Source organism: Siniperca chuatsi, linkage group LG13 (assembly GCF_020085105.1).
Source record: "Siniperca chuatsi isolate FFG_IHB_CAS linkage group LG13, ASM2008510v1, whole genome shotgun sequence".
Taxonomy (NCBI): domain Eukaryota; kingdom Metazoa; phylum Chordata; class Actinopteri; order Centrarchiformes; family Sinipercidae; genus Siniperca; species Siniperca chuatsi.
In genome coordinates, this window is record NC_058054.1 from 2049660 (window position 1) to 2070574 (window position 20915).

The 20915-nt window shown below is 42.9% G+C and overlaps 1 protein-coding gene across 2 annotated transcripts; it reads left to right on the forward strand.

The window, feature by feature from the left end:
* The first annotated feature begins 100 nt into the window (after positions 1-100).
* On the forward strand, positions 101-19602 carry LOC122886974 (CYFIP-related Rac1 interactor B-like). 2 transcript variants are annotated; one of them, XM_044219761.1, is made up of 11 exons: positions 101-413; positions 7646-7719; positions 7825-7946; positions 8639-8744; positions 9323-9459; positions 11274-11351; positions 11734-11850; positions 12917-12996; positions 13093-13219; positions 15134-15204; positions 15379-19602. In XM_044219761.1, the coding sequence occupies exons 2-11, from the start codon at positions 7647-7649 to the stop codon at positions 15446-15448; spliced, it is 981 nt and encodes a 326-aa protein (XP_044075696.1). In that variant the 5' UTR covers positions 101-413; position 7646; the 3' UTR covers positions 15449-19602. The 2 variants fall into 2 exon arrangements, with proteins under 2 accessions (XP_044075696.1, XP_044075697.1); XM_044219762.1 differs by lacking the exon at positions 101-413 and adding an exon at positions 4625-4775.
* Positions 19603-20915: the final 1313 nt, after the last annotated feature.

The following is a 20915-nucleotide window of genomic DNA, read 5'->3' on the forward strand; positions in this document are numbered from 1 at the left end:
AAAAGTTACATTTTTTAACTCAAATTATTATTATTATTATTTTTTTTACTTACAATTAGTAAATTTTCCTTTTTTTTATATTTGAACTTTATTTTCCTTTCCTGGCAGAAATGGTCCTCCATAGCTGGAGCCCGGCTGTGGCTGCAGACACAGCCGGGCGCAGGTCGCCTCCGTCGGCCGGCTGAGAGGTTGCAGCCGCCGCCTTCGCGGCTGATTGGCTCCGCGTTCAGTTCCTCGTGAGGAAATCACTCCTTTTATAGTTAACGGAGCGCCGAGCGGCTGTTTTCCGGGTTTACACTCGCTCAGCATGTAGAGGAGGCGGACCGCCGGGAGACACCTGGACCACCGCGGAGAGACGCCGGAGCCCGGACACACGGTATCGATCCGCTGATATCGATCAGCTATCGTTGAAGGTGAGGAGCGGGACAGGAGGGTTGTGTTGAGGGAGGGTTTGTGGACCAGGAGGGGTTGTTCTGGGGGGGGGGGGGTCAGTCCTCTCTGGGTGGATTCTGGTCTCAGATCAGACATGTCAGGTCCTGCAGCAGACCCACCAGGAAAAACCACAGTCTGACTTCACAGTTCAACTTTACTTTTTTTATTCGCATTGCTCTGACGTCGCAGAGAAGTCCGTTGCTCACGAGGCCGACGGCACCGACGGCACCGACGCGTCGGTACTGCGCGCACTCACGCGCCCGAGTGACCTACATTTACCCGAGTACAGCCGCGAGGTACTTGTACGTGAAGTACTTCCACTCCGTCAGCTGTAGTTAAATGTTTCTCAGAGATTAATGAAGAAACATCAAAACAACACCAAGCAGCACTGTGCAATTACAATTTCCTTGCACTTCACTTGAGTATTTCCTCGTACTTTTACTTCTCAGAGGGTTGTACTTGTACTGCATCTACTTCACACCTACTTTTTGCATTAAAAAAACACAAGTACATGCAGTACTTTAGTACTAACGCACCCAGCAGTACGCAAAGTATTTGAAATTGACTCCACGCTGACAAACTACAACATTAAAAAGCTCTGAGGCGTATTCGTGGTAAAAGCAGAATAATATACTATTCTATAGTAATATAACCGTATGAAAGGAGCCGTTCTGCACGAGGAGTACTTTTACTTTTGATACTTGAAGTACATTTTGCTGATAATACTTCTGTACTTTTACTTTAGTAACATTTTGAACGCGGGACGAGTATTTCTACACTGTGGCGTTACTGCTTTTACTCGAGTAAGTGATCTGATTCCACCTCTGCCAACAAATGCTCCATTACAAGTAAAACAAATACATAACTGGAATAAAAGCACACGTACGAGCAGCTAAATCTAAAGTTAAGTATCGAAAGTGAAAGAAGCGGTAGTTTCGGCGTTGTGCGAGTCTGCTGCAGCTCGGTCTGACGTCTTCAACGTGTTGTTGGACAGTTTAATCTGCAGCAGAGCGTCGTGAATCTCACGTCTGAACGGATCTCCAAAGTAAGCAGCATAATGTGCAGTAAAAGCACAATACTTCTCCGGAGCAGTACTACAAACGCTGCTGAATCTCATTCGTTCTTACAGACGAAACACACCGACACTACAAGCAATCTGACTTTAGCTCCACTCGCAGCAGCGACATTAAAATATTGTTCACAACTAACAATAACTGTTATTACCGATCAATCGTTCGGTTCATAAAACATCGGAAGACGGCACCTCAGAGTAGAAGATGTCTTGTTTTGTCTGACCGGAGATTCAAAACCTAAAGACGTTCAGTTTGATGTCACGTACGACCAAGAAAAGCAGCACATTTTACATTTAGAAGCAGCCAATATTCGGACTTAAACAATGATTGATTAATCTAAAGAGCTGCCGGCTGCTTTTCTTTCGATGGACTGACGGATTAAGTCGTCGCAGCTCTCAGTTTACACGTTAACGCACATAAGCAGTGTTGGAAGACAAGACTCTCGTCCTTTTACTTGAAGTAAAAACACCACAAAGTGAAAGTATTCTGTTACGCGTCCTCATTATGCAGAACTCCTCTCAGAGTGTTATATTTTATACACAGTGGTGTGAAAAAGTGTTCGCCCCCTTCGTTTGTCGCACTTAAATGTTTCAGATCGTCAAACTAATTTAAATATTAGTCAAAGATAACACAAGTAAACACAAAATGCAGTTTTTAAATGAAGGTTGTTATTATTAAGGGAAAACTAAATCCAAACCTGCATGGCCCTGTGTGAAAAAGTGATTGCCCCCTAAACCTAATAACTGGCTGCTCCACCCTTAGCAGCAACAACTGCAACCAAGAGTTTGCAATAACTTGCAGTGAGTCTTTTACAGCGCTGTGGAGGAGTTTTGGCCCACTCATCTTTGCAGAATTGTTGTAATTCAGCCACATTGGAGGGTTTTTGAGCATGAACTGCCTTTTTAAGGTCATGCCACAGCATCTCAATAGGATTCAGGTCAGGACTTTGACTAGGCCGCTCCAAAGTCTTCATTTTGTTCTTCTTCGGCCATTCAGAGGTGGACTTGCTGGTGTGTTTTGGATCATTGTCCTGCTGCAGAACCCGAGTTCGCTTCAGCTTGAGGTCACGAACAGACGGCCGGACGTTCTCCTTCAGGAGTTCTTGGTAGACGGCAGAATTCGTGGTTCCATTTATCGCAGCAAGTCTTCCAGGTCCTGAAGCAGCAAAACAGCCCCAGACCATCACACTACCACCACCATATTTTACTGTTGGTATGATGTTCTTTTTCTGAAATGCGGTGTTACTTTTACTTCAGATGTAACGGGACACACACCTTCCAAAAAGTTCAACCTTTGTCTCGTCAGTCCACAGAGTATTTTCCCAAAAGTCTTGATGATCCCCAAGACTTTTGGGAAAATACTCTGTGGACAAACATTTAACTTTTCGGAAGTTGTGTGTCCAAACATGCAAAAAGAAATCAGGAAGGGGGCGCACACTTTTTCACAGCGCTGTATACCCAGCCTTTATTTAATCGGGCCGTCTCAGTGAGATCAGACACACCTGAGTCCAGCAGGTAGAGAGAAACACAAGCTAAAGGACAGACAGCATCAGAGTCGCAGATCTGAAGATGAAGGTTTACGTTAAATCATCTGGCCTGATGGAGACGCTGCTGCAGAGCGTTGTCTTGCACGCTGGTCCAAAACCTTCCACAGGTGTGAAACCGGGTTGAGACCAGGTGACTGTAAAGTCCGCACCAAACCGCTCAGTGAGCCCCGCTGCAGCTGATGTTTCGCATATAACAGTTCAAAATGCAATTAATAGTAGTAATTCAGACTCAAAGATACTTCACAGTACTAACAACTAAGTACGAAGACAAAAAGACAAAAAACTTTTGGTTAAAAATGCATTTTTAACGGTTTTCTGATGTCATATAGATTCATTGAGAAAACAATCGGCAGATTAATTGATTATGAAAATAGCACAAATTAGCGAGAACATTAAACGACCCAACAGCGAAAACGTTAAAATACACTTCGAACTACAGCAATTAGTCGATTCTTCGATTATTGATTGATAGAAAATTAATTGCTGATTATTTTGATAAAATGCCTGAAATGTTTGTCAGATACGATAGTAAATCAAATGTCCGTGAGTCGGACAAATCGAGCAATTTGAAGACGTCACTTTGGGCCGTGGGAAGTTTTTTAATGAGAATTTTTCACTTCTTTTTGATATTTCATAGACTAAACGATTAATCGATCGAGGAGATAACTGGTAATGAAAGAAGTCGTTAGTTGAAGCTCTAATTTGAACTCTGAATGGAACAATTCTTCTGTTTCAGTGCATCTTTCTGCAAACCACATGTTCCTTAAAACAACCTCAAACGCCACACCCCTTCACATGTCAGTCAGAGCGGAATTTACTAATATTAAAGGAGGAGGGGGATTTACATGTAAATAGGCTGAATTACAGTCTAATTTCTTACATTTTACTGCTGGATTTGTGTGTAGAAGTAATGAAACGATGTTTTTCACAACCTTTAAATAACATTTTGAGTTATTATCTAAAGATTTGTCTTGTGTTTTGGGTTCCCGGCAGCTTTATGCTTTTGTTAAATTAACAAAATGATAAGTCAGACTTGTAGCTGAGTTTGTGCTGAAATAAATGACAGCGTGCACGAGGACAGTTTAAAAGGTGCTAAACAAAGACGAAAACGAATGCACAGGAAGTCTGCAAAAGTGAATCGGTGGCATTCTAGTGAAGAAGTAATCATAGAGAAATGAAGTATTTAAGGGCTGAAATAATTGTTTCGTAGAGTTTGGCTGCTCATGACTTGTAACAAAGTATTTTTACATTGTGGTATTGCAGTTTTACTGAATATTTCTTCCTTCCAACACTTTGACACTGAGTGGAAATATTTTTTCGGTAGTTAAACGTTTTGTTTGGTGAAACGTCAGCTGTTTAGGCGTGTGCTGCTGAGGAAAGTCGCTCGAAGAGACGAAGCTGAGAATACACGTGTTGGGTTTATATTGTGAACAGCGTCGCTTCTGTTCTGCACGGCGGGGTGTTGCTGTTCTTAAAGTGTCTTACCTGATCTGAGCGCAGTCTGCTCTACTTCCTCTGTTTTAAATTTAGGCCAAACTTTCAGAGACTTCATCACTTCCTCTTTTCACCGTTTTAAACAAGAAGACGCCGCTTCCAGTTCAGTTTGCAGCTCACAAACTGCCAAACCGAGCTGCGTCAGTCTGCAGAGCAACAGACTTTTACTTTATTTCGGTTCTTTGCAGAAAGTTAAACCCTTGATATACAGTTTTCTCTTCGCCGTCACAGTAAGTAGCTTTAAGGTTGTTAAACTCAGTATCATGTACAGTTTATTGTGTATCATGTTCCAGCTTTTCATTGGAGACTGAATGACCACAGACTCCATGTTTTTGACTGTCTGCTGACTTCTTTACAGACACATTTCCCTAAATTTCAGCCTGACATGTTTGGTATCTTTGGAAACTTTGTGATCTCTGCTAGAAGTTAAAATAAAGTTCTGTGGGTTTGAGCAAAGTTTGGACAAACAGCACGAAGTTTTTAGAAGTTTTTGAAAGACTTTCGGATGGATTGACATGAAATTTTGTTCAGACATTCTCGGTCCCCAGAGGATTAACTTCATTAATTCACTTTGTTGATTCTGACTCTTTATCTAGCGCCACCAGCAGGTCGATGTTTTAGGTTCAGGCTGAAATATCTCAGCTACTGGATGGATTACCATTTAATGTGCTTCATCGTTCATGCTCCCCTCAGGATGAACTGTAATCACTCTGCTGATCCTCTGACTTTCCATCTAGCGCCACCATCAGGTCGACATGTTAACGTGTCCGACACTTTGGTTTCTGAGCTGCAGAGCTGCTGACGCTCCCATCAGCCTCGGCTGCACTCTGTGTTCACTGCTAATCAGCAAATGCTAGCATGCTAACACGCTAAAAATTACACCTGCTAAACATCAGCACGTTAGCATTGTCGTCGTGCGCATGTTAGCATGCTGATGTTAGCATTTAGCTCATTTAGCTTGGCTGCAGACTGAGTCTGGTTCTCTTGATTGTTCAGTCTTAATTTTAGCATGTTGTATTTGATTCAGCATGGAGGTGCATGTTTATGTATCTGCACATCTGCATGAGGAGCTTCACAGTATCTGTTAGCATATTTACATTTGTGTATGACCGTTTAACCCACGAGGTCGTATTTTTGGCTTTAAGTGGCTAAAGTTGTGAGAACTCTTACTTTGAACTGGTGGATGTTTATCTTTTGTATGTATGTTTTTGTAAATATTATATTTTAATTAGGGCTGCACCTAGCGATTATTTTATTTTTGATTATTCTATAATTTCTTTTTACAGTTAATTAATTCATTGTTTAGTCTAAAAGATGTCCAAGGTGATGTCTTCAAATGTCTAATAAACTAAATATCAAAAGATATTTAGTTTATTATTATATAAAATAAAGCAAATCCTCACATTAGAGAATATTTGGTGTTTTTTATCCGAACTTTAGTGCTACCTGCGATGTTGCTCTCGTACTCTCTTTGATTGTGTTTGACGTGTTCACACGATATTTATGTGAACATGTATGTTTGCATTTGAATGCATTTTTAAGGGCTTTAAGCTCTTATAGTTACACAGATTATTACCTCGCCAACTTAATTCTTAGTTGTGTAACGTCAAACTCAGAAGAAGAGTGTTGTGTTTCACGCAAAATACTCTGCGTGGAAGCGATTTAGTGCGTGATCATCACACGACCTCTGAGCTTTCAGAAAACGTACATCTCTGAGGCTGTAATATTCTCAGCAGTAGTAATAACAGTCTCCGTGCAGCACAGCTGTCTTTAGATGCTACCAGGCCTCTGCGACCTCCGACCTTTATGAGTCCCTGCAGGCCACGCCTTAAACCAGGTGTGTTTGTTTGTGTTGTTAACACAGTGACATCACGTGCATTACTGAGTAGAAACTCGTATTTTCCTGAAACTGGAACGCAGTTCTGCCCTGAGGCATTCCTCTTGTTCCCACTTCAGCGGCCATTAAATCAGGAGCGAATCAGACGCATCGCTGCACTGAAATCAAGAAAAGTCAGGGTGAAATAATCTCACCGCACTGACGGTTTCTGTACTTTGAGGACTCAGTAATTAGACCCGTTAAGGTACAATGTAATGTGGAATATTGAACATGAATGTTACGGTTGATGTAAGGTTAGCGAGGTGTGGTGGAGGGCTGCAGCATGTCCTTACGCTCTCACTTATGAGGATAAACCCCCCAAAAACCCACAAACGGGGAACGAAACTGAATCAAGCGCACCGAATAATGTGACGAGAAGTCAGACAGAACGACCGGCAGCAACACTGAGTAGCTCTGAACGTTTGACCCGCTTCACAAAGGGACATTTTGACCTGGTGCCAAATAGCACGATCAGCAAAAACAAGATTTTCAGCTGCTGTTGAGCTGATCTTCAAGCTAAGCTACAGATAACAGCGGAGCAGGAAGCACTCAGACCCGTTACTGCAGTAAAAGTACTGACACAAAAGCAGTGCAGCGTCCCTGTGGCTGCTGTGCTGTTATATATTCTATCATCAGGTTATTATTCCTCGTGCATTAATGTAAAGCAGGATGTTGCTGCTGCAGCTGGTGGAGCTGGAGCTCATGTTGAACCGGTTTGTATCGGACTGCAGCTGATGATGCTTTTCATTCTGGATCCATCTGCCGATTCTTTTCTCCGTCGATCCGTCGATCGGTTTGGAAAACTCGTGAAAACGGTGAGAAACGCCGTCACGACGACCCAGAGCCCAAAGCGACGCCTTCACCGTGTCGTCGTGTCCGACCGACAGTCCGAAGCTCGACGTTATTAACAAACATTACAGTTATTACAGTCGTTCAGAGGAAAAGCAGCAGATCTGCACATCTGAGGAGCTGCAGCCAGGAAGGGATTTACAGGAGAAACGACTTCAAACATCAAAACAGTTTTCTGTCAATCGACTAATCGATTAATCGACTAATCGTTTCAGCTGTACTTGTACATTTTCACGTTTTGTGCAAAAATCTTACTTTGTAAAGTAATCAGTAACTAAAGCTGTAAATGTAGCGGAATAAAAAGTCCAGTATTTTTTTAATAATGTCTGTGTGGCTTTTAATCACTTCATTGATCGTGGGCAAACTGTGTTGCAGCATGGGGAACCTGATCAAGGTGTTAACCAGAGACATCGACAACAATGGTGGAAACTTCTTCCTGGACTTTGAGAGTAAGACACACACACACACACACTCTCTGCTCTGACGTGTTAATTCATAATGATGAGTGAGTGAACCGTGTGTTTGACCTCTGACCTTTGTGCGCCTCCGTGCAGACGCTCAGCCCTCGCAGTCAGAGACGGCGGTGTGGGAGGAGGTGAACCAGGTGCTGACGGAGGCGCAGGTCGTCCTGGACGACCTGCAGACGTACAGAGGAGCAGGAGAGGAAATACGACAGGTAACACAGAGGACAGGTGTACATTTACTCAGGTACTGTGCATTAGTACAAATTAGAGGTACTTGTACTTTACTCGAGTATTTCCATTTTATACAGCGTTATACTCCGCTACATCTCAGAGGGAAATATAGACTTTTCACTGCACGACGTTCGTCTGACGGCTTCAGTTACTTTACAGATCAGCGTTTCATCCCCTTCCTGTCCAGTGGAAACCTCGTATCTCCAGGTGTTTGTGACGAGCTGAAGGATGAAGAGTTTCCTTCATGTGCTGAGGAAACTCTCCTCCTCCTGAAGCTGAATAAACTCTTTAACCCCCCCTCGGATCAGCTGGGAAACGCATCGTCACAGAGCTGAAAACAGGCTGTTTCTCTGAGCTCAGGGAGACTTTTTAGAGATACGTGGTTCTCACAGGACGGCGACGCTGCAAACACGTGATGACCTTATAGACCATGATGCATTGCTGCAGGTTAAACTACCCAACAGTATATAAAGCAGTTAAAATGAGCTCCACCTGAAACATCTACAGCAGTAAAATGCAGCACACACATGAATGCAGCAGGAATATGAATCCAGAAACATCAGATATAATAAAACACTGACAGGAAGTGTTTTACTGCACAGGGACGACTCTCACTGTCTTTAAATGTACTTTTCAATCGATGACGCTCACATGCTTTTACGTGTGTGTTCAGGCCATCCAGAGTCCCGGCGTGGTGGGCGTGCAGGAGAAGGCCTGGTCAGCTGTGGTTCCTCTGGTGGCTAAACTCAAAACCTTCTACGAGTTCTCCCAGAAGCTCGGTAAGAACCTGAAGACAACATCTAACTTTAAATAGACGTTTCTGCTCCGAACACTGAATGAAAAGACGTGAAACGATGGGAAGTCGACAGTTTCATGACGCTGAATACAGAATGCGGAGGACGGTCAGTCCGTGAGTTATTCTCTGCGCCCTGATGATAAACGTTACTGATTGTAACGACCACGTGACCTTTCCTCTAGCGCCACCCTCAGGGCAAACGTTACATTTTGAGCTCCACTGCTGATAAAATGTTGTTTGTTCTGTAATGACCGCTGCAGCCTCGAGGGGGCGCCGGTCGGACTGTGGACTGGGACACATGGGCAGTTTACGAGAAACGTGTTTATTTATTGCCGAATGAAAGATAATGGAGACAGAAAGCTGACTGGATGTGGGGTTACTCATGGAGAAAAACGTACCTGTCCCTGTGTCTCTGTGTCCCCCTCCCCTCTTCCCCGTCTCCCCCCCGTCCCCCCCCGTCTCCCCGTCTCCCCGTCTCCCCGTCCCCTCCCCCGTCCCCCCCCCGTCCCCTCCCCCGTCTCCCGTCCCCCGTCCCCCCCCCTGTCTCCCGTCCCCCGTCAGAGTCCAGTCTGCGGTGTCTCCTGGACGTCCTCACCAGCTCTGCTTCGACTCCCACTCAGCATCTGGAGCAGAAACAGGCTCTGGCTCGTCAGTTCGCCCACATCATGCACTTCACGCTGCGCTTCGACGAGCTCAAGGTCTGCACCTCCTGCACCTCCTCCACCTCCTGAACCCCCTGCTCCCCCTCCACCTCCTGTACCTCCTCCACCTCCTGAACCCCCTGCTCCCCCTCCACCTCCTGCACCTCCTCCACCTCCTGCACCTCCTCCACCTCCTGCACCTCCTGAACCCCCTGCTCCCCCTCCACCTCCTGCACCTCCTGCACCTCCTGAACCCCCTGCTCCCCCTCCACCTCCTGCACCTCCTGAACCTCCTCCACCTCCTGCACCTCCTGAACCCCCTGCTCCCCCTCCACCTCCTGCACCTCCTGCACCTCCTGAACCCCTGCTCCCCCTCCACCTCCTCCACCTCCTGCACCTCCTCCACCTCCTGCACCTCCTGAACCCCTGCTCCCCTCCACCTCCTGCACCTCCTGCACCTCCTGAACCCCTGCTCCCCTCCACCTCCTCCTGCACCTCCTGAACCTCCTCCACCTCCTGCACCTCCTGCACCTCCTCCACCTCCTGCACCTCCTGAACCCCCTGCACCTCCTCCACCTCCTGCACCTCCTGCACCTCCTGCACCTCCTGAACCCCCTGCTCCCCCTCCACCTCCTGCACCTCCTGAACCCCCTGCTCCCCCCCACCTCCTGCACCTCCTGCACCTCCTGAACCCCTGCTCCCCCTCCACCTCCTGCACCTCCTGTACCTCCTCCACCTCCTGCACCTCCTGAACCCCCTGCTCCCCCTCCACCTCCTGCACCTCCTGCACCTCCTGAACCCCCTGCTCCCCTCCACCTCCTGCACCTCCTGCACCTCCTGAACCCCTGCTCCCCCTCCACCTCCTGCACCTCCTGTACCTCCTCCACCTCCTGCACCTCCTGAACCCCTGCTCCCCCTCCACCTCCTGCACCTCCTGTACCTCCTCCACCTCCTGCACCTCCTGAACCCCCTGCTCCCCCTCCACCTCCTGTACCTCCTCCACCTCCTGTACCTCCTCCACCTCCTGAACCCCCTGCTCCCCCTCCACCTCCTGCACCTCCTCCTCCACCTCCTGCATCTTCTGTACCACCTGCACCTCCTGTACCACCTGCACCCCCTGCACCTCCTGCATCTTCTGAACCCCCTCCACCTCCTGTAGCTCCTGAACCTCCTGAACCTCCTCCACCTCTTGAACCCCCTCCGCCTCCTGTTCCTCCTGCAGCTCCTCGATTCCTCCCCTTCTTAACCTCCTCCTCCTCCTCTACCCTTCCTCCTCTTCCACTGGTGGAAAGTACTGCGCTTCAGTACTGCACTGAGATACTTGTACTTCACTTGAGTATTTAGATTTCCTGCAACATTCTTCTTCTGCGCTACATTTATCTGCCAGCTGTGCTTACTGTATGCAGCTCTTTTCATTTTAAAACAGTTATATTTCACAGATTGTTTATAGTCATTTTCTCTTACTGTGTTTATTGCGACCAAAACACCAAAGCAAATTCCTCGTATATGAAATCCTACTTGGCAATAATCTGATACAGATTCAGATTTTACAGTATGTACAAAACACACGGTGAGTTTATTTAATACGATGCACTGTTACAGAGCAAACTACGCGATAATATATATAAAAAACTTAAAACTAGCTCCACCTCGACCAACTGTAACAGTAAAATGCCGTCTACACATGAATTCTTCAGTAATAATAGTCCAATAATATTATATGTGATAGTATAATAGCCAGTTTTCTGCAGAACCACTACTTTGACTTGTAATGGAGCATTTTCATATTTCGCTATTGCTGCTTTTACTAAAGGGTGTGAAGACTTCTTCCACCGCTGCCCTTCTTCATGTTCTTCGTCTCTTTGTTCCAGATGACCAACCCGGCCATCCAGAACGACTTCAGCTACTACCGCCGGACCATCAGCCGCATGCGAATCAACAACCTGTCTGTGAGAAACGCAAAGAGCGATGAATCTGTTTGCTGACAGCAGCCGTTTCCTGTTCTACAGGAACGCCATGTTGTTTTTTGTTTTTTACGTCTGCACAATTCCATATAATGGAAACTTTCTACACGTCTGATGCATCGTGTTAGACACGTTTGAGTTTAGGAAACTTTGGGAACTCCTCTAGAATTTAAAATAAAGTCCCAAATACCTTTTTTTTTTTTAAAAAGTTGAGTCCTCAAATGTAAAACTATCCCACTCTTAGAAACGTAGTTATCGTCCGATCGACAAAAATATAGTGTTTTTTTGATTTTTGTCACAATATACAATATTCAATGGATCACTGATCGTGTTTCCATGGCAACCTGTTGCTTCTCTCCCCCCCCAGGCTGACCGAGGAAATGAGGTCAACAACGAGCTGGCCAATCGGATGTCTCTGTTTTACGCGAGCGCCACGCCGATGCTGAAGACGCTAAGTGACGCTACGTCAAAGTTCGTCTCAGATGTGAGTCCTTCCACGGAGTTATATAACAGTTTCTTTGTGGATTTTATAGTTGTTTTTTTTAATTTTTTTATTTAAGCATTATAATGCATTCATTTTCTAAATGAATGCATTAATTGAACAGCTCACTCATTCGTTCATTCTGCATATGATGTTTGACTGAGTACCTAAATACAGTTTTTTTTTTTTTTTTTTTTTTTTCTTGGTTGCTGAAAAAACTGCAAGAAACAAAACTCAGGAAACAAACATTTAACAGTTCTGGATCGGTTAGTTCAAAGTTCATGTTAATTTATAGAAAAACCCAGTAATTAAATTCCTTCACATTGTAGGTGTACTGAACGCTTCAGCCTGTAGGGGTCACTAGCAGGACTGCACACTGTTTCTCTGGTTTTTTCACAAACCACCAGCAGAGGCTGGCCTCGCTACATTCTTCTGTGGTTACAAACACTGAACCATTAAATCATTAATAGTCAAGTTGTCCTGTTTTGTCTTTCCACGGCGAGTTCACAGTGAGGAAGCCTTGTGGACCGACGTGAGGAACACATTTTCCACATGTCGCATATATTATTCTACTGAATAAAAGAGGATTTTTACAACACTACACAGCTTTACATTCAGCTAAATACTATTTAAGTCCTGAATGTATCTCGTAGAATTCATAGACTTTCTAAATGAGTTTGAATGATGTATGAAATCCCAGAAACTAAAAAGCAAGAAAGCACAAAAATGTTACTTTTATTAATTATTATTATTGTAATATGGCTTCCCATTAATTCTATTTATTTTGATAAATACTGTTGTTATTCTTATACTTGATGTCTTTTTATATTTTTAAGTTATATTTGCATTATATTTTATATTGGTCGTATTGCTACTTTTACTTAATTAAAAGATCTAAATATTTCCTCTGCCACTGAGTATAAGATGCAAAAATGCATGTTTTTCCTAATATGAATTACAAGCAATAATAGTTTGAGACTGAAACTTTATTAAAGTTTGTCATTTGTTTATTTGTTGTGGTTATTGAATGAAACTTTATTGTCCTGCTGCTGTTGTTGTTGTTGTGCAGAACCCAGATGTCCCGATTGAAAACACGACGGACTGTCTGAGTACGATGGCCTGTGTGTGTAAAGTGATGCTGGAAACACCGTGAGTCCTGACATGTTCCTGAACGCATCATGACAGCCGTCCGTCTCAGACATGAACCAACACTGTGTGTGTGTGTGTGTGTGTGTGTGTGTGTAGGGAGTATCGCAGTCGTTTTGCCAGTGAGGAGACTGTGTTGTTCTGCCTCCGTGTGATGGTCGGTGTCATCATCCTGTACGACCACGTTCACCCGGCCGGAGCCTTCGTTAAGACCTCCAATATAGACGTACGTTAGCAAGACACACACACACACACACACACACACACACACACAGAGTTACAGCTTTTCTTAATGCTTTGTTATTTCGAGTGATAAGGTCCTCCATGAAAGCATTTTCTGCCAAAGTTAGATCAATACAAGTTATTTCACGTGACAGATTTCTGTGTTTGTGTTCTTGTCACTGGTTTGAGGTGGGCGGGACTCGGTTGGAAATGGGGGATGTTGCCAGGTAAATGTCACTGTGAATCAATTCTGATCAATCCACGCCCACACAGTGCTGATGAAGCAGATAAGAGACTTTGAATGTCAATTTCTTAAGAAATAATACCTAAGGACGTTAATTTCCAAGCTCTAACTTTGATTGCTGCTTATTTAGTCATGACAGAATTTAATGCAACGCAGCACTTAAGATTTTAACCCAAGTTTCAGGTTTAAACTGTCATGGAAGTCACATTTTTCCCCACTCAGCAACATTTTTGAATTACATTTTTCATGAATCAACTTTATAATGATGATAATAATAATAAAATGTATTTATATAGAATTGATCAAAACCAGAGATTACAAAGTGCTCAAAGTGGGGGGAAAAAGGAAAAAACAAAACATATACAGTATGTAACATAACGCATAAACACACATGAATACACACATGCAGACAAATGTAAGCCAAATTGAATAAGGTCATAAAAAAGCTGTTCGATTAAAGATATGTTTTCAGAAGTGTTTTAAAAGAAGATACTGATTTTACAGTCCGAGTTCGTCGGGCAGGTCGTTCCTGCATTGAAGTTCTCTTTCAGCAAAAGCTCGGTCCCCCTTTAGTCTTACACCTCGACATGGGAACAGCTTACAGGTTCCTGTTCTGTGAGGACCTCAGACTGTGTGCAGGTTTATAAGGACACAGTAACTCAGAGATATAGTCTGGGGCCACAAAGTGCTTTAAAGGTAATGAGTAAAATCTTAAAAATCGATTCTATAATAAACTGGTAGCCAATGTAAAGACATTAGGAGGGGAGTAATATATGATCTGCTTTCTTGGTTTTTGTTAGAAAACTGCTGCACACTTTGGAGTCTGAATCGTTTTCTGATTTATGCCAGTTAGGAGACCATTACAGTAAGCTAAACGTGAGGAAATGTGAAAGCATGTATGATGGATTCAGGGTCTCCGAACCTCAGAAATTAATGGATTTTAGCAATATGCCTTAGATGATAAAAGCAAGATTGGACGACCTTGCTAACATGAATTTCGAAATTAGGTTTTTGACAGAAGACTTAGTGTTGCTGTAAAAGGGACCAAGTGAGGATTTTAATTCTGCATGCAGATTGTCTGGGCCACTTGATTTAAAGTCATTATTTAATTTAAGAAAGTTAGCAGACATACAGTTTTTAATGTCTATTTGACAGTCTTGACAGTCTTTTATGGTAGACAAGCTAGTGGGGGTTTCAGGCTGTACTGGGACGTATAGCTGTGTATCATCAGCATAAAGATGAAAGGAAATGCCACCATGCCTACGAATTATATCACCTAGTGGGAGCATATATAATGAAAACTTAATTGGTCCCAAAATGGACCCCTGGGGCACTCCAAAGTGTACTAGCGGGGGGTGTCTGTTTAGAAGAAGCTTTAGCACAGCCGAACCATTTTTGTCTCACTTCTTGCTTAGTTTTAGCTTCAAGACACAATTTATTAAAGAGCACCGAAATCCTACATTTTGCTCTCAGCTCACTAGTTAAAAAACAAAACAAAAAAACCCCATCAATTGGTAGAAGACGAAAGAAGAGCAAATTATTAACGCACCACAGATTTGGGTAGGTTTCCATGGATCTGTCTAGACCTGCGAAGACCTCAAGTGTCTCGTTCCTGTTTCCCGCTGCAGCCATCTGCTTCAGGATCAATTAACGATGTTTTTTGGTCATTTTCAGATGAAAGGCTGCATCAGAGTGTTGAAGGAGCAGCCGCCCAGCAGTGTGGAGGGATTACTCAATGCTCTCAGGTCTGACAGCCTCATGACACTCCACAAACACATCACGAACGCTAACAAAGTGAAAGAAATCATGAACATTATTTATTGCTGTAGTCTATTTATTTAAACCACCACCATTTTGACTTTCTGACCTGTTATTATAATTTTTGAATTATTATTAAACTGCCCCCTCCATCCCTGCAGGTATACGACCAAACATCTGAACGATGAGGCTACCTCCAAGCAGATCAAAACCATGTTGCAGCCAAATTAACTCCATGCTTCTTCAGCAGAACTGAAACTGGAACGATACAGGGAGACAAAAGTATTTTGGTCCAAATTTCAAAAGAACTACTGAACAAACCTTTAGCTAATATTTCTTTGTTTAACCTCAGATGTTATTTTTACTCTCATTTGAAAAAAAGCTGTTTTTTTGTTGTTGTAAAAAAAGAAAAAAGAAAAAGAAACCTTTTTAGTTGGTTGATCCAAGAAAAGATGCAGTGAATTGACTGATATTTGCAGTTCTGTTAGCGTGATCAGACGACACACAAACTAGTTCGTTCCCGACCTTAAGCTTTCCCAGTAGTGGAGCCAACATTTAAAGTTTGTCCTGATTTACGGGGATAGAGCATCAACCCGTTACAAATCGTCCTCTGGAGACCACGAATATCCACACCAACTAGTCTCAGTCTGGCCAATAGTTTCATCTGGAAATGTGGGACCAAGATAACAAGTAATCAACATTGCGATTGTCAGGTCCTGCCACTAGTGGGGCAAAAAAGGAACATCATGAGCAACTGCAGCTGGGTCGCTTGATTTGAAACGACTGAACATCGTGACCTACAACCGGGATCTGTAGACTTAAACATGTTTGTCAGTTATCGTTATCTGTACTTCTGATGTGACGGGAATGCAGCTTTGACAGTTTTCATGCAGCACAGATCTGTTCGCTGCCGTTGGGTTTAGTGTGTTGTCTAACAGATCATCGCTTCAGCCCCTTTTCCACCAGAACTTTTTTCCCAGAACTATTTTCAAGAACCCAGGAACTTTTCCACTGGAGGAACCTTGTTCTGATTTTATTCCTCGGCAGCAGTTCCTACCTCAGTAAAAAGTCTCTGTGGCCGAAGTCGTACTTTTCAGTTGACTGAACTGCTGGAGTTCACAGTTTACAGGACTGAACATCACTGATTGGTCAAACACAAGCTCAGCGAGTTTCTTAAAAAGGAAAACTACAGTTTATTACAGTTCAGCAGGGTTGAGCGAGTACTTTGCTGAAACGAGTATACGGTACAGATAATGTACTTTTTACGAATATCATCAGAGTAAAATGTGTCAATATCTGTACTTGTAAATGCAACTTATATATATATATATATATATATATATATATAAACTTGTTCTGTAAATAGTTTTCTAATAAATATAGCAACTTCTGATCAACCCATATCAATTTCAGGCTTAAATGAACAACTTCCGGGTTAAGCCCCGCCCACTCCGAGTACAGATACGAATACAGATCATTTATTTGGTTGAACAGATACAGATAATGGTGTACTCGCTCATCCCTACAATTCAGGTTTTATTTTTTTTACCTCCAGCCATCGGTTCTGTGCGTACTGACAGTTTGGTTAATAATTTTACCGTTTGCCTTCGTTTTCTCGTCCAAATGAGTTTGACTAACCTGTCGGTTTGTTTACGACCTGTCTGACACCTACCATGAGCAATGGGGTCCTACATGAACATGCTACTTTCTGCCTTAATCAGAGCAGTTTTGGTTATTTCACACGAGAGATTGTTGTTTTTGTCCTTGCTTTTCTAATTGGCTTGATGTCACATACTTCCGTGCACCAATCAGAGTTTAGCAACATTTGAGTCAAAACTTGATGAAAACTTGTTTTTGGGTTGTTGGCTTACGTTGCCAGCATCAAACCTCACCCACACCATCCTGATGAAGCAGATTATTAATTTTTTTTTATGTTAAAACTCTTAATAAATAATAACTAAGGATTTGTTTTTTTTCTCCCAAAGTTTAGCAGTTGCTTATTCTGTTATTTAAAATGAGATGTTCAGGGGCTTTAAGCAATGTTGCTGCATCCCAAAATCTCTGCAATTACTTATATACGTATAGAATTATAACGTTATAACAGGTAAAACTGTCGGCTGCGTTTTTTGAGTTTTGAAAATATAACCCAAGTTCTAATACACTGTGGTTTTTCTTTAACAACTATTTCTTAACGCAGAAAAGCAGTTTCATGTCAAATGACGCCGAAATCTTCAACGCCACCTTGTAATTTTCTGTCTGCAGAGTTCTTGAAAACAAACAAACGCGGACACGCTCACGGACCTTTTGCTTAGTTTTCAAATGTTATATCCTGAACTATGCAGCCATTGCATGTATTAAGCTGGAACTCTGCAAACCTACACGGAGAAGGATGTTACGGGTAAACGTAGGTCGCGGCCGACGCGCACAGCAACACTTCGTGCAGACCTGTGCGTCGAGCGAGCTGACTGGTGACTGTTTAACGTTACGCAAGTTGTACGTCCACGCGCACGTCTCCAAACTAACTTCGTGCATGTTTGCTGGCGATGTGCAGCCTGGAGAATCATTTTCAACCTTTAAACTAAAGACAAGCTAGTGGTTCAAATGATCATACTTACAGACTTTTTGAATGTGTAATGCCTTGGGAATTTTTCATCTTAGTTTTGAAATAATTTCTTTTTTTATTTCATGCTTTGGCTAAATGTCTCTCCGGATCTTACAGCCTCGTGACAGTGCTCACTTCCCTAAAATCACGCACAGCCCAAAGAAGTTCCTGGTTTCTTGAATATACATTTCCCGGTTTCTGGATTCTTTGGTGGAAAAAAGGTCGAAACACACGGTAACCTGTTTGTTTGGGTAAACTGAGAAACTGTGGGAAACTTAACCAGACTTACCTTTGCCAAACCAACAAGTCAGTCCTCGTCCTTAAAGCATTTTCTCATGTGAAACTGAAACATTGTGTTAGAAAAACACTTCAGATAAAGCATAAATCTCACCTTTGTGCTTTCTGTCCAAGTAAGTTTTCAGGTGCAACATCTTCTTCGCCTCATTCTGGTGCGCCAAACCGCAATGGGCTCATTACTGCCCCCTGAGGCCAGAGAGCAGAAAACACCCACTGGAACTGAGTTTTAATGGGTGCGTTTTCCCCGTCGGCCACAGGAGGCAACAATGAGCCCATTCACACTTGAAAACAAACTTGGACAAAACACACAAAAGGTGAGATTTATGCTTTATCGCAGTGGTAAACATGTAGTGGCTCATAGGGCAAATCTGACCCCCCAGCAAAAATATTTTGGCCCCTGACATAAGCTGAAATTTCGCTTTCTTCTTTCCAGAAAAACCCTTTACCTGCTTTTTCACAAATCTACTGCAGACAGACTGTGGATGTAAATATAAGGCTCAGGTAATCATTAACGCATGAGTCAAAGAAATATTAACATGCACTGCTGTAACTCTATCAGCCCTCAGTTACTAATGGCAACAATGAGCCCTCGGATACAGTCCTAAAACAACCAGTTTTATGAATCAATGGAATTTTTAAATGCATTATAGAAATAAACAAAGGGAAAAATTAAACATGTTGAAACATCTGCTGCGTCTGGGAAGCCTTTCAGTGAACTGAAAGAAATTGGCCCATTGTTGAACTGAATTGCTAATTTATCTGAACGGTTTTTAAACAGTATGTTTTGGTTTTACAAAGACTTCAAGCATGATGACTAACTGGTAGGGATTGGCAAATGCACTCTAGTTAACCTCCCCACCTCTTTATAAAGAGCTTCTCCTTCCCTTTACTTATGGGAAGCATGTCTGCCTGCCTCCCACACAGCGGATGAGACAATCCCAAACAAGGAGGATTCAGATTGTATCCTCATTTCTGCATCTTTTATTTTATTTTACACCCAGTTTTATTTTCCGTTTTTGTAGTTACATTTCCAAATGTTCAAGTTAGGAAAGTGATTCAAAAAACTCATGGTATGATTTAATAAACAGTAGGAATGATATGTGATACATTTCTTTTTAGTTCACGGGATGGCACATGTAAAACTTGTGGTATGATCATTTTTAAGCTGTGACGTGGATGGCTAACAAAAGGTAGCGCTGTAATAAACTGGCTACCGAGAGCAGTTTGGAATTAGCTAAGAGAAGGAGAACCACTGTGACGAACAGGATGCGGTACTGATACGAGGGAAACCTCAGACTGATGTGGACGTTTTCTCAATGTTTGAACTGATGTGATCAGTGGGACTGCTGACTGGAAATATTTACGAGCTTTTTGATTTGCTTTGTATGTTAATGCTGCAGTGTCAGGGATTGTATGGCATTAATTGTTTTTAAATGATGTTTGTGTTGGCCAATTAAAGTTTTTACATTTTTAAGAAAAATCTGAATTTCCACCGTTTTTTTTTTTTTTTTCACGATAAATGAGTATCTACTGCTGTACTGGACAGCAACATCTGAGCACCTCATCATTTTAGCTCCTGTTTGGATGATGAACTTCCTACTCTGCAATAATTTTCTTGCGGAGTAGCACAGGGATCTATTTTAGGCCCGATTTCATTCTATTTATATATTCCCCCTTTGGGCTCTATTTTTCCAGAAACATCTGAATGACTTACCCCAGATGTCCACTGGTTTGGATGCGTCGTGTTGCGGATGCTGCAAAACTCAGTCGCATCTCGGTTGCAGTTTAGATGTCCGCTCGCAGCCTTTCAGAAGCAGCCCGTTCTTCGGCAACATATTTTAGAGTTGTTTTGCCAAAACTTAAAAACACATTTGCAGTGATGCACGTGGTAACAGATACTTTGTGGCTGTACTCCGTTTTGATTACTCCACGCTTGTGACTGACTTTTCCGGGACTCCATACATAGTTCCATCTACGTAGTAGCATAGTCTTGTAATTCTTAATTTGTTGACTCCTGTAATGTCACGGAAGCCAAGTCCGCATTTTAAAGTATACTTTTTTTTATTAATTCAGTTTTTTGTAATAACAAAGATGCAATTTCTTGTACATTTGAAGGAGTTTCGGTTTTGAATGTTGCGCAGAACAGTAACTGGGTGAGTCACCTGTTTGCTCCTCCACTCCACCCACAAACTTCTTGTCTGTCAGTAACAATGAAATGCATGTTTAAATATACATTTCGAGTCAAGTCACTTTTATTTATATTTAAAAAAACAACAGGAGTTGACCCAAAGTGCTTTCCAAACGAGGCAGAATGTGCACATGATTACATAATAATGCAAAAAAGGCAGTAATACATAATGTAATACTATAATACAGAGAAGGCAAGACTAAAATGGAAAAAAACCCCACTGTAACACTTCAGGGACATGAGCTGAGCAGAGCAAAGAGCCACGAGGGAAACGCTCTGTTCACGCATCTGGTGGACATCCGCACACCGGCGTCGTCTCCGGCAGCCGGAAGAAAAAACCGGAACAAGCGATGCAGCCTCATCCGGTGGACGTTGGGGGGTTGGACCTCACGCACCTGCATTTTCCCTTTTAAACTGTTTGATGCTTGTTGTTTTTAGTCTCTTCACTGTCCTGAGAATGTTAAATGCTAGATGGCTAAAAGCTTTAGAGTAAGAGATAAAAAGAGTAATAGAAAAATCTGAGGCAGACCGCTTTCTGTTGTTGATTGTGGAACAGCTGACGTCACCTTCAGCTGTTCCCCTCTGGTTGGTATTTTTAAATCCTTCCTAAG